Source organism: Camelus bactrianus, chromosome 21 (assembly GCF_048773025.1).
Source record: "Camelus bactrianus isolate YW-2024 breed Bactrian camel chromosome 21, ASM4877302v1, whole genome shotgun sequence".
Taxonomy (NCBI): Eukaryota; Metazoa; Chordata; class Mammalia; order Artiodactyla; family Camelidae; genus Camelus; species Camelus bactrianus.
Genome location: NC_133559.1, coordinates 4,379,482 through 4,392,881, shown reverse-complemented (window position 1 = coordinate 4,392,881; position 13,400 = coordinate 4,379,482). Strand labels below are relative to the sequence as shown.

The following is a 13,400-nucleotide window of genomic DNA, read 5'->3' as shown; positions in this document are numbered from 1 at the left end:
TGTCTTAGTCTGCTTGGGCGAATGCGGCATCCGTGCACGGCCACGGGGAAGCGGTGGCGGCAGCCATGGCTGTCAGATGATACCAGGGCTCCCCTGCTGCTGCATGGAAACTAGAATTTAAAATTCTTTTGAACTGCATAATTGCCAAGGATTCTTTCAAGATCCAGAGGGAGGGAGGGAGGGAGGAAGTTCCGCGAGGATGATTCTGTACTTCCTGCTAGTCCTATGTTAAGGGCTTGAACTGGTTTGTCTTAATTTGGAGAAATAAAGAGATGTGACCGTATCTGCACCCCAAACAATGAAGAGCAGTTCACACCAGTCCTGTGTAACAGTCACCTGCTCTTAGCTGTTGTACGTGTGAACATGAAGTCATCCACCTGTGATCAAAAAGGCCAAACCTTATCACAGGGAGGCGGTCATGAAAGTGCTAAGTGATTATGAAAACTGAAACAATTCATTATATTCCTTTCAGATTCTGGTCAGGATTTAGAACTTTTAAAATCTACTGTCAGTGCACCTTCAACCAAAGATCACCAGGAAGACACTCGTGGTTGAACAAGTTGGGTTTATTGCTCCGCAGTGGGGGGCGCACACATCACGGAGGACTGTGGGGTTCTCAGCAAGAGCCGGTTTGCCTTCTGCTGGGTCTGCATGTCTATCCCTTCTGGTAAGATCCCCACTGTCCCGAGGAGCCTCAGCCTCCACTGCCCTCCCAGGCACTCAGAGAGTCAGCAAAAGACCAGGTAACTCAGCCTGAGCTGCTATTTGCTGTTCTGCTTTTTGTCTTTTTCTGAGGAAGTGTTTTGGAGAAACATTTGTGGAAGCATATAGATCAAGACCTACTCATTGATTTCTCTCTGCAGGTCAGGACACTTTTAGTGGGGAGCAGTAGTTCTAGGTTTACGTAAATAACTCATGGGGGGAGTAGCTTAGGTTGAAAAGATACTGGAAGTAAATGCAGAGTAAGAAGAGAATGTAGTTCTATAGCACTGGGATCTTCTCAGGGGCTTCCTGCTTCTGGCTTCTCGAAGGCTGCCCTTCGGTCCTACATGCTCTCCCGTATTCCTCCCATGGGTTCTTTTTTTTTGTTCAAGGAGCCAGAGTTCGCTTCTGTTGCTCACAACTTGGAAGATTCTTAACTGACCCACATGAAGAGTGAAACACTAAACAGTAACTAGTTACGATTTCACTCCCCAAGACCTATTTAATCCCATTCTGACAAGATAGATGTGTCAAAATGGAATTTTTACCTTAAAAATATAATGCAAAAAATGTTATATATAAAATACATAATTAGTGTATATGTAATGTGTTATATATTATATATAAACATATTTTTAAAAATTACAAACAAAACTAAGAACAGGTTAAAAAAAAATGATCCTACCACTCCAGAAAAAAAAAAAGTGCCTAGTATTGTAGGCTACGAGATCTGTTTGAAAGGTTGTTACATGAGTGTGCGGAGCAAAGGGGTGCTGGAAAAAGGGGGAGGGAGAGCACCGTCCTTCCTGGAAGACTCAGAACAGTTGGAAAGAAGAGCTATTTAAAGAATGAGCAGGAATTCACTAGCTAACGACGGCCACCCATTTGTCTCATTTTACCACACAAGACTGATGCTTAGTGCATAAAAGCTGAAGTTAAATGAAAGCAACAGACAAAAGATGATTTCAGTGCCAGTCATTGGTATCCCGGCATGGGCCTGGTTACAGCAATCAAGTTGGTTCCCCTCAAAGAGGATCCTGAAACCAAGGCCGGGTGTAAGTACACATTTGGTCATCTCAGGAAGCACAGTGATGGGAGTGGAGAAATGAAACATGGAAGGGAGGAGAGTCCGTAAAGGAGGCACCGATGGCGAGCAGGTTGCCACTGTGAGGACTGGGGTTCCATCCCGCAGGGGGCCCTCTGAGACTGTGTGAGACGCACCCCACTCCCAGAGGAGGTACACAATGGGGCTATTGACCGGCTAACTTCCATCCTCCCTGGTTGAGGCTCCATTCTGGGTCTTTAATTTTTTTGCACTTGTGGTTTTCCCTGGATGCCAGTTCACACAGTAGAGGAGCCTTCAAGAATCAGAGGCATTCTGAAGAACGGCCTGCAGGTGGCATCTGGAGTACGTGGAGGGGCATGGGACTGACCAGTGGTGGCACGCAAACCACAAGAAACAGAAGGGCTCTTTTCCAGTTAGAATGCCAAGAGTCCTACTCCAAAGGCTGGAGTGAGCAACCATCTCTGACTTTTTTCAGCTGTGCCCTCCCTGCAAATTGAAAAGCTGGTGTGCAGATTCAAATTAATCAGTGCATTTGTTTTTACGTCTGAAGCAAATTGGATTTAGTGATTCAAAAAATGAGACCATGGGTTAAAGTTTCCCTGTGGGCACCTGTTAATTTGTCTCTAGAGCAGACCTAGAGAACCTTTTACTCTCCTGCCCATGGTTTCCTGGTCCCCAGTGGCACTGACCACCCCCACGCCCTGGTCATACACAGAGGCTTTCCCCAAAGGTGGAGGATGGTTAGGAAAGACAGGATCTAGGGTCCTTTGGGCCTCTCTCCCCAACAGGATCCGGTGATTTCTCTGTGTGTCTCTAGTACTGGATGGAATAAAAATGAAGAGAAGTAAGCTCTTAGACAGATAAGGTTAAGTGCCAGGGAGAGGGCACTCAACCACCGAGGGAAACTGGAGGGCTGGACACCCACCTGGAGAAAGTAGGAGGTGGTACCAGGCCTTGACCAGACCCAGCACCAAGGCTTGGGAACATGCAGGTAGGCCACAATTTGGGGGGGACCAAGAACCTGTTTCTGCACAGCTTATACACCAAAAATAAGGATAGACTGAGGTGCAAATCGTTCAATCAGGAAATTATTAAAGTACATATGAGAAAACACTGGCGAAGACACAAGTGTGGAAGGATGTGGAGAGGAAGCGCAGAGAGCGGGGAAGGAGGAGGCACTTGCTGCTTTAGCAATGACTGGCCCCGCTCCGGCTCCTCGCCTCTTCCCGGGTCACAGTGCTGTCTGTGTCCATTTCTGCCCCCAACCTTCTGTCTCCAGGGAGCCCTTTCCTTAAAATCCTTGCCACCCAGTGAGGGTAGAATAGAGCTCTCTCCTCTGAGTGTGCCTGTCACTTCCTGCTTCAGTTCCTGGGTCCTCGGGCTAGAATCGTCAACAGACAGTCCCGCTACAGAGGGTCTTTGGGCCTCTTTCCTTTGGAACTCATTCCCTGCGGTTCTCATCTCTCTGTCTCCCCAGTCCCTAAGGCCAAGCATTACGTGCAATCAGTAAAGCTCCTGCTACACATGACCATTTCTTTTAATACAAATGTTGGAGTTGTCACACTTCTAATGAGATGATAATTAGTGAACTTTTTCTGAAAGTGAAGGGGAGAAGAACATTCTCACCGTCCACAGACTAGGAAAGCAGTGGGCTGAGGCGCCTCCCGTCTACTTCGTGTCCCGGGTTGCTTGAGGGCGCGTCTAGATGGTGGCTGTCACAGGTGAGTCCTGCCATATGGAACCAGGACAGAGGCCAGGCGGGGATGCATCCTTCTTGGGCAGATAAGTAACATTTTTTTTAATCAGATAATTTAGCATTATGTTGCTAGGTTTGTTTGTACCATTTTTGGGTTTTTTTCCCTAAGCTTTAGCAAAGTCTTATCCACATATTTCATTTTTTTCTCAGCTGTGCTATGAAGTAGCAGGAAAATATTTTGTCTCCAAACTGGAGCCCAAGTGGGAGAGTAATGTATCCTGAATCATCTAGGAAGTCAGAAGGGTGACGTGGACCTCCGGAAGCAGGAGCTGCGGCCTTGGGACATCATGGCCTCTCCCCAGTTGCAGGCTCCCCTTGGGGTGCAGCGCTTGGAGAGCCGGGTTTACTTTATTCAGCAAAGCAGCAGCTACACTCCCCCTTCCTACAGGGAGGGGGACTGGGTCAGACAAGCAGGACCCCTGGTGTCTCTGGACACAGAGGTTATGAGAAAACTTCAAATGAAAAGGCAAAAACAACACACCCATTTCTCATCATGAGCTACTCGCTGCATCTCTGTAAGATGTATGGACGGAAAAGGGAAGAGCTTTGAAGTCACCATCCTGAGCACCGGGAGGTGCGAGCGCTCTCGTTCTCACAGTCACTCAGAGTCACCTGTAAATTCTGTTTCCTTCTTCTTGGTCTATACGATTCCCTCGTCTTCCTCATATTCTGCCCCCCACCTCTCTCTGTCCACCCCGTCCTCTCATTGTCTCTCTCTGCATTAATCTCTTACCTATGCACGCACTTACCTTTTCACCCTGTCCCCAGAAAGAAATTACTGCTCAGAATACCCTAATAGGATAATCAGGCTCGACTCAACTTCCAAGTTTCTAAAGATTTCTTTAGAGTAGGTCTCACTTCAAATCATCCCTGATTACCAAATGTCCAAGTTTGCTTCCACTGAAGTCACCTCATTTATTTGCTTTTTATTTAAGAGTCAGATGTCATGGGATTCACAGTTCGAGTATCTTTCAACTTCTGGGTGTCAGTGCCCGGCACTAACACAGAGAGGAAGGTGTGCGGCTGTCACGTCTGTGGACGCTGAGTTGCCGCCCTCCTCCCGGAGGGTCTCCTGGTGCGTCCTTTCTTGCTGCTGCTCTTCTCAGTCCTGACATTTCAGCTCTTCTAAGTGACTATCTTTTTGAAGGTAGGAAGTTAGCTTCTTCTCATGACCAGAGTCCAAAGAGATTTCTAAATTCCACTTTTTCTTTCTTTGCAGTTCCTTATGTATCATCATACAGAAGGCAGTGTCCACCAAAAATATTACTCCTACTGTCAGATAGAAAAGGACATGAAACCAGACAGGAGCTGGCAACTGGGGGCCTGTAAAGGAAAATGGCAGAGAAGAAACGCTGTGTAGAAACCAGAGGGACCTGACGGAGTTACGTTTGGAAGAGAAGGCTGGCTGAGACCTGCTGTGTCTGTACCCAGTGGAGGCACCGGGGATTTCAGGGGCTGGAGGGAGCTCCAGTGGGCCCTGCAGTGGACGGGCACGGGGCAGGCTCCTCATAAGAGCTTAACTGCCAGGGTCTTGCCAGTGGACTTGCTTTCTAGTTTCACAGAGAACTGCTGTTTCTATGCCATTTAATGCTTAGAATGAATTTAGGTTGAAGATGAACTTTCTTTCTGCAAAGAGTCTTTGTTCTGCAGCTCATGGTCCCTCCACCTCAGCCATGTATAGACACTTGGGCAGGTACTTACGTGCAGTCCCCCAAACCCCTATCTCGCCAGCCTACCATGTTGAGCCCCTTGAGGTAAAAGCCGCCCCCAGTGTCTTTATACCCCATTTCTGTGACAGTAGAGAGGAGAACTCAGTATGTTGTTGATTAGGTTATTGGTGGGGGGGGGGGAGGGGGAGAAAATGAAGAAAAGGAAAGAAGGAAGGAGGGACAAAGGGAAGGAAATAAGTGGAAGAAGGAAAGAAAAAGAAAGGGAAGGCAAGTTAAGGAAGTTTACGAGAAGTGTGAAGTTTCCAGTCAAGAGTGGAGAGGCCTGTTCAGGCGTTTCCCCGGCTGGGCCATGAACTCCCCTGGACAGACCTCAGCCCCACAGGAGAAAAGGGAGCACCCCCTCGTGTGCTGGGCAGTTCCCACGTTCCTCACTCACCGACCACCTGAAGCTTCAACTCAGGGCTGCGCTTGACGACGCTGCCATCTTCTGTGGCAGCCTCACACCAGTGCAACCCGGAATCTTCTCTTTTAGCAGTAAGTATCTGGTATTCAGAGGATGTGTTCCTGCTCCTCAGGGTCCTGCTGCCCATGTGGAAGGAGAAGTAAAGCCGCAGACCAGGCCTCCGCAGGAGCAACTCTGTTTCACAGCTCAGGTTGACCGTATTCCCCTCGAGGAGGGGGAATGGCAAGGATGCTCTCAGCACTGGCTCTGTAAATAGCTCTAAAGAAAAAGTGGGTGCGGATAGGGTTGCCTGCTTCAGTGTCAAGGTTTCTTTGTTTTTAAATACAAGATATACCCCCACCTCCTTTGGGAAATCTGCCCCTAGAGAATGCATCTGTACAACATAATTTTCCCCACTTCCGGCAGAGCCATTCTTGGGGTTTTTTTCATAAACATACTTACGGTTGCCAGCTTGCCTACACCTACTGGGGAGAGCACCTCTACACAGCCCGTGCTTCCCTGAATAGCCATGCTATTTACTATACGAACTTGCCCTTTTGTAATGGTTGACCAGGAGTGGACACTGACTTACACACTAGCCAGTTCAGTGACTCATTGTGTTTCTGCCTCAAAAGATAATCTAGGACAATAATTTCTTTCCCATAGGAATGAACTATTTTTCAGACAGAAAAAAGTTGCTAATGGTTATGAGCACTAAGATAAAAGGCCATGAAAGAATCACAACAGCTACACACAAACTTAACAGAAGAAGCTGCTTAGTTAGCAGAGGTTCAGAGAGAAGTGGGACCAGAGGCCACGTGGCCCCTGAGAGCCAGACGGAAAGTATAACCACATCCTGGTGTCTTCCTGGCTGGGGAGCTTTTATGAGATTCCACTGAGTCATTTTCTTGTCTTTTGTTTCTGTTTCTGTATTGGGGGGGGGTTTTTTTTGGCCATGGGGGGCAGGTAATTAGGTTTTGTCTATTTTTAGAGGAGGTACTGGGGACTGAACACAGGACCTCGTGCGTGCTAAGCACGTGCTCTACTGCTTGAGCTATACCCTCCCCACCCCGCATTGAGTCATTTTCTAATAACTCTCCTCCTTATCTTGAGTGAGTCTCTATTCCCTGCAACTAAAATAAAAGTGATGAAATGGATCCTCACTATGGCCTGGCCTTGACATTAGCTCCTGGAATTGCTGATGGGGAAAAAGCAATGGATGGGGTGGGTGGGGACCCAGAAGACCTCAGTTCTGATCCCAGCTAGCCACTGGTCTCTGTGTGGCCTTCAGTAAGGCAATTTACCTCTCTGGAGCTCAGTTTCTTCACCTGCAAATTGAACTGGTAATTCATGATGTTTTCCTCTGGTCCTTAAAATGACAGCTCTACGACTATTCAGATACGATACCTTTTACAGTGATAGATACTCCTGCTGATACGAAGCGATGCCTTCCCATGCCTGAGCAGTGATAGACGCCACTGTGACTCAGGTTGGTTTTCAGAATGGTGAATTCAGAATCTCGAGGAGAAAACTTAAAGGCTTTGCCGTCTCGGTAGAAAAGTACATTGTACACCAGCTTATTCTTCCATCCATGACACCTCAAGGCCAGAGGCTCCCCCTCGGTGAAGATTCTGCTAGACACCTGGAGTAGTAGCCAATCTGGAAAATGTGGACCCAAAAATGTGTTTATACAATGGTAGAGGAACAAAGAGGCCAAAGCTGGGCCCTTGGGGCTTTTAAAAATCTTTTTTCTCTGCAACATTCAAACCTCAGAGCTCTGCTGAATTTGAGGCCTCTCTCCCATTCCTCAAATATCTTTAGCTTTTCTGGGAAGAAAAGTAATCCTTACCAGCAACCATGCACTTGGCCCTTTCTTATCTTCCCTTTCCAGATCTCAGAAGTTGGTAGGGACAAAAACAGCTCCCTGCACGTGATAGGCAGCATTCTAAGACGCCTCCAATGAGCCACATGCTTGTATAATCCCCATGAGCACGGCTGGAACCTATGACTTGCTTCTAGCTAACAGAATATGATGAAGGTTATGGGTTTCACTCCCATGATGATGTTACACTATATGAGACTAAGCTGACTGGACTGAGAGAGACTCCTGCTGCCCTTAAAGAAGTGAGCTGACATGTTGTGAGAGGGCCTGTGTGAGGGCCACATGGGAGGGGTCTCCAGGGACTGAGGCTGACCTCCAGCCAGCAAAAAGTCGGGACCTCAGTCCTACAACCACGAGGAGCTGAATTCTGCCAGTGACCATGGGGGCTTGGAAGAGCTGCAGGAAGCAGCACAGCCCAGTCAGCACCCTGACTACCCTGAGCAGAGCACCCAGCTAAGCTGAGCCAAGACTTCTGACCCATGGGAAGATAATAAATGTATGTTGTTTTAAGCTGCTAAATTTGTGGTAATTTGTTACACAGCAATAGAAAACTAATACACTCTAACTGCTGACTAATTTGTTAATAGGATCACACATACTAAGACAAATACACATAATGGCAAACATATCCAGAAATAAAAATGGTTCTAAATTGACAGGAATACTCACATATGTGAAATCAGTGATAGAGTTGGTGAAAACAAGCTACAAGTCAGATGGGCCCTCCCTTTAATGTACACCTCGGCACATACCCTCAAGAGGTCGCCTTTATTTTTTTGTTTTGTTTTGTTTTGACTAAATGAAGGTGAGGTTCTTAAAGGACCAAAGAGAAGAGATACAGTGCTTTTTGCCCATCCAGAACTCATCTAAGAATGGAAGGCAGGCATCCAGCGTTGAATATAGCATGGTTCTCACAGTCTTGGTGCTGCCATAGTTCTTCTAAACAGAATGAATACTCTTCCTTCATTTATTCCTGCTCCTAACCAAAAGGTGCTCGCAGACTGCACTGCCCCAACACACAGACCCATTTGCTTTATAAAGTCACAAATATAGTGGGAAATTTTAATACTTCCATCAGAAACTGTCAAAAATACTGGTAATGATATAAAATATTTGAATGACACTATTAATAGGCCTGATTTCATGGATTTATATAGAATGCTGTACCTGAGGAAAATAAAATTTTCCAAATGCATATACAAAAAAAATGAGCATGAACTAGGCCACAAAGCAATTTTCAACAAACATCAAGGAACTCATGTATTTAACACAAATTCTGATCAAAATGCCACCCTCTAAAAACACTTCTAAATATTCATGAGTAAAAGAAAGAAACCAATTATAATGGAAATTAAAAATATTTAGTCTTAAATAATAATGGGGTTATTACATTTCAAAACTTGCGGGCTGCAGCTTTTAGCAGACATCATTAATTTCATACTTAAAACCTATTCTCATCTTCACTTTGGAGTAGGATGGGGACTCGTTGTAAGTCACATGATTAGGACTCGGGTCCATGAACCAGCTGTCTTTTCCTGGTTTCAGCACACACAGACTTAACTGAAGTGACTGAGAGCTAGTGTAACTGCAGTTAGATCCTCCACTGCTGACCAACTGGGCCAAAACTTTTTAAAATGGGACACAGAAAGCACCAACCAAAAACCTTCATGTATTGCACTGTAGTAAAATTAAGAACTTTTGTTCATTGAAAAAAAGAAAACAACAATGAGATAGCAAAAAGACAAGTCCAGAGTGGAAGATAATTACAACACTTAAAAAAGACCTTATATCCAGAACATATCAAGAGCTCCTACAAGTCCGTAAGGAAAAGGCGGACAACAATTTTAAAAATTGGCAAAAAACCTAGACAGGTACTTTACAAAAGAGGATGTTCAAATAGGTAATAAACATATGAAAAATGCTCAATATCACTAGTCATAAGGGAAACGCAAATTCAAACCACAATGTGATGCTACTGCATGTGCACCAGAATGACTAAAATGAAAAATACAGAAAACACCTAGTGTTAATAAGGACAAGGAGCTTCCAGGGCTATCACACTCTGCTGGGGGGAGTGTAATGCGGTATAACCGCTTTGGAAAACTAAAGCTGAATATATGCATATTTTGTGATCTAGTAATTCCACGCCTATATATATTCCAACATATATGTGCACTGAAAGGCATGTACAAAAATGGCCACAGAAGTACTATTTGTCAGAGGCCCAAATTGGAAACGACCCAAGATTCCATCAACAGAGCGAGCAAACATGGAATACCATACAGTAATGAGAACCAGGGAACTGCAACTTGACAACATGTGCAAGTCTCACAGTCAACATGAGAAAAAGCACACAACATTGTAAAATGATTATAAATCAATGAAAAATGTTAAAAAAAAAAAAACATGAGAAAAAGCAGCCGGACACAGAGCACATACCATGTCGTATTGTGTCCGTTTATATGAAGTTAAAAACCAGGTGAAAACCCGTGGTGTTAGCAGTCAGTGCTGGGGGCGGGGACGAGAGATGAGCAAGGGGAGTTTCTGTGATTCTGGGAATGTTCTACTTCTTGACATGGGTGCTGTTTACTTTGTGAAAATTCACGGGCGTACGTAGTTTTCTTGTATGTTATACTCCCATAGAAGTTCACATTAAAATATAATATAAAAAGGTATATCATGTAAAATATAATACAATGTAAAATAAAGTAAAAGACACTACTCTCAGTAGGCCACTGGTGCTCGGGGTGCCAGCGTCTGCGCAGCAGCGAGGCAGGCGGCCCCTCGCAGGCCGGGCTCACGCTTTGTTGCCAGGACCACCAAACACTTCTGCTGCTCCTTGAACTACATGGTCTCTTGAAACAGGGGTCTGCCCCCCTCGCCTCTCGGGCCTAGGAACTGATTCTCAGAGTCTTGAGAGACATATGAGGAGCACCCAGCATTTCTTCCTCCGACACTCTCAACATATCCTTGATTAAAACACATTTTCCCTAACAGCAACCTAGTCCACATAAATCTGCTTCTGCCTCCAGGATGGATTAACTTTTGATTAATCAATTACAAAGAAGTTTTAACCTATTGCTTTTGAATAACTAAACTACTGAATTCAATTATTTGTCCTGAATAATGACACATTTTGCCCTAATGAGTCCTGCAGTCTCCATCTCTTGATAAACAGAAACCTCTGACACATTTAAGTGGGGAGTGATGTTTTTCTTTGCTTCTATTCATCAAAGTTTAAAATACTTGAAAGTCTCACAGTATTTCCATGTCTAGAATATTATATTGCAGGTATACTATGAAATGTCCCCCTAGACTATGTGTATAAAGATGTTTACTACAGCATTGATTGTAAAAGCAAAAGAATGGAAACACACTAGAAGTTTACTAATAGAATGGTTACACCAGTTACAGCACAGCCACATAGCGCAGCAGACGTAAGAAAGTTAGGGGTTGGTCTCCACTGATATAAACAGACCTCCAAAGTATTTTAAGTAATAAAAGTACGGTGTAAGACAGTATATAGAGTATTCAACCAACCACTTAAAAAAGTTTTTATATATTAATGGTTTTGTTTTTGTGGAAGGTGACTACAGGACTTGGGGTTTGGGGTAGGAGAGACTTCATTGTTCACTTCTCTGAATTATTATTATTTACTATGTGCAGGCATTACTTTTTTCACCAAAACTAGATAATTTTGAATAATAAAATCTTAGGGTCTAAGTTTTAATCTAGATACCCTACTCACAGCTGCCCTAGTTGGGGTGTTCTGGGGGCACAACGTAAGACCTTAATGTGATGTTTTAAGTATCTTTATTGTACCTGGTAGACACATAGAGCTGAGACTAATACTCAGGTAAATGAAAACACACACACACACACATCTGGCATCTAGAAAGGAGGAAACACAAAGGAAGACCTTGTGATTTCCAGTTCTCCTTTTCCATGCTACACTTACCTCTGTGGATTTCCAGCTGTACAGGGTCACTTGGCACTGAGAGACCTGTCTGGCACCTGTATTCACCACTGTCATTGACACTGGCAGCAGCAATTCTGTATCTAGGGGTCAAGGTCTCAATGGCTGTGCCGTTGAGAAACCACTGTGTAGAGCTGTCCCCAGACAGACGGGGTCCCTCACACCATAAGGTTACATCCTCTTCTTCGAACATACTGACCCATGGAGGTTGCAGTGTGATCACTGCCTTTGTGGGATCTGCTTTGGGATTAAAAAGCAAAGACCAAGTGGAGTAAAAGAAAAATCTGAGCAATTGGCAAGGTTTGTGGCTAGCACAAGGGGAAAAGGTATAGTGTTTAGATTAGATTGAAAATAGGCAAGTGGAAAAGTACAAAAGCTAGCCACGAAGAGTGCCCAGGCCCTGCTGCAGAGAGTCCTGTTCCTGTTATTAAATCTGCTTCTAGCTGTTGGAGATTTTGGGGTCCTAAGAAATAAATGACTAGCTTAGGTCTCCTTGTTGGTAAGCAGGAAGCAGGGTTTTAAACGAGGGCAAACTGACTAGAGCAGATTCTCTTATCCTCTGTAGTATACTGTCTCTAAGGGTTAATCTCAGGCCTTATTAGCATCGAACTCCATACTCTGAAGCCTTCAGTACTGCTTGGTTCTCTCTGAGAAGGAAAAAAATACACTCAGTTTTCTTCTAAGGGAGACTGGTGTGGGGGGTGTTGGAAAACCCAGCAGAGCTACTTCCATGGTTTTGCAATTTTGGGCACTTTCTTGTTATTACACATACATTTATTTAGGCATTTAACCAGGAGGTCAGAGCTCATTCAGAAAATCTTAGAGAGAAACCTTAAAAACCAGGATTTGATAAAAATCATTCTCTGAATATAGAGCATTTTACATAATTTATACATCTTTCTCCTTTGTATCCTCTCTCTTTACTAACTTCTTCAGGATAAGGGGACCCATTCTTCAGAAGCAGGAATGTGGCAGAGGAAGAGAAGTTAAGTTAGAGATGACTTACCCACTTGCCCACCAACTGGAACTGTAAGAGACCAAAGAACAGAGACATCAGTTGGTCAGTGGGAGATGACAAGGACGGGAGAGCTGGGGAGACAATTAACGTGGACTCGGATGAGCCAGCTTAGGCCTCTTGAGTTTCTCTCTACTCCTTTTCCAAAATCAGGTACCATTGGTACAGAACAGCCTACAGATGGTTGTTGATGAGGCTTTACTGTGACATGCTGCTTCCAGGCTTAATGTTACCTTGGAGTCTCCCTTCCCATTCTTTTGATATAATAAGCACCAATAAGCCATGGGAGCACAGATACAACCGTCTCCATACTCATGAGTTCTAGTCTAGGACACCAAAACAAGACAAAAAGTCCTGAGTTCCCTTAGCCAGAGCCTGTACCCCTCTAGCTACCCACCTCGAAGCCCAACTTACCCCAAAGGAGCAGAGCTATTAAGAGCCACATGTTATCTCCAAGCTGACAGCAGCAGTGAGACCTGTAGCACACAAGACACTGAAGATTTTGTGCTGGGGGGCTGTGGAGCCAAGATGAGAAAAGAGGAAGGAAATTGTCTCTTCTAACTATTTTTATCATGTTCCTTTTCTGGGAAATACATCCCTAATTCTTTTTTTCTAAACATTTTTACAAATTGAAGTATAGTCAATTTACAATGTTGTATTAATTTCTGGTGTGCTGCATAGTGATTCAGTGATAGATATGTATTCCTGTGCTTCCCTCTTCCCTCCTGGTAACCGTAAGTTTGTTTTCTATGTCTGTGAATCTATTTCTGTTTTGTAAATAAGTTCATTTGTGTCATTTTTAATTGGATAAACTCCCTATTTGCCACCAGTGGATAGGTCAAAATTCAACATGAGTGCCTGTACCCTCTGATGTCCAAAGTTTCTCCAGTG

At 44.5% G+C, this 13,400-nt stretch overlaps 2 protein-coding genes across 13 annotated transcripts in view; one reads left to right on the top strand and one right to left on the bottom strand.

The window, feature by feature from the left end:
- Nucleotides 1-13,400, top strand: part of LOC105071778 (histone H2B type 2-F) — a 56,231-nt gene that overhangs the window by 14,781 nt on the left and 28,050 nt on the right. Inside the window, exons 2-4 of one of the 12 annotated variants that reach the window (XR_006726167.2) lie at nt 473-667; nt 3,675-4,098; nt 4,744-6,799. The exons of 2 other annotated variants lie outside the window; for them this stretch is intronic. Coding sequence is in view for 2 of the 10 variants with exons in the window: in XM_045519222.2 (XP_045375178.1) it covers nt 473-667; nt 3,675-3,690 (211 nt within the window). In the remaining 8 variants the exon portion in view is untranslated. Of the gene's footprint in view, nt 1-472; nt 3,490-3,674; nt 6,800-13,400 lie in introns of those variants that run through there. 9 more of the 12 variants (XR_006726168.2, XR_006726170.2, XR_006726169.2 and 6 more) reach the window with 9 other exon arrangements.
- On the bottom strand, nt 4,510-12,954 carry FCGR1A (Fc gamma receptor Ia). Its single transcript, XM_074349960.1, is given in 5 exon segments — nt 4,510-4,847; nt 5,631-5,915; nt 7,044-7,295; nt 11,477-11,731; nt 12,924-12,954. Coding segments are annotated over 5 exon segments (1,161 nt in total).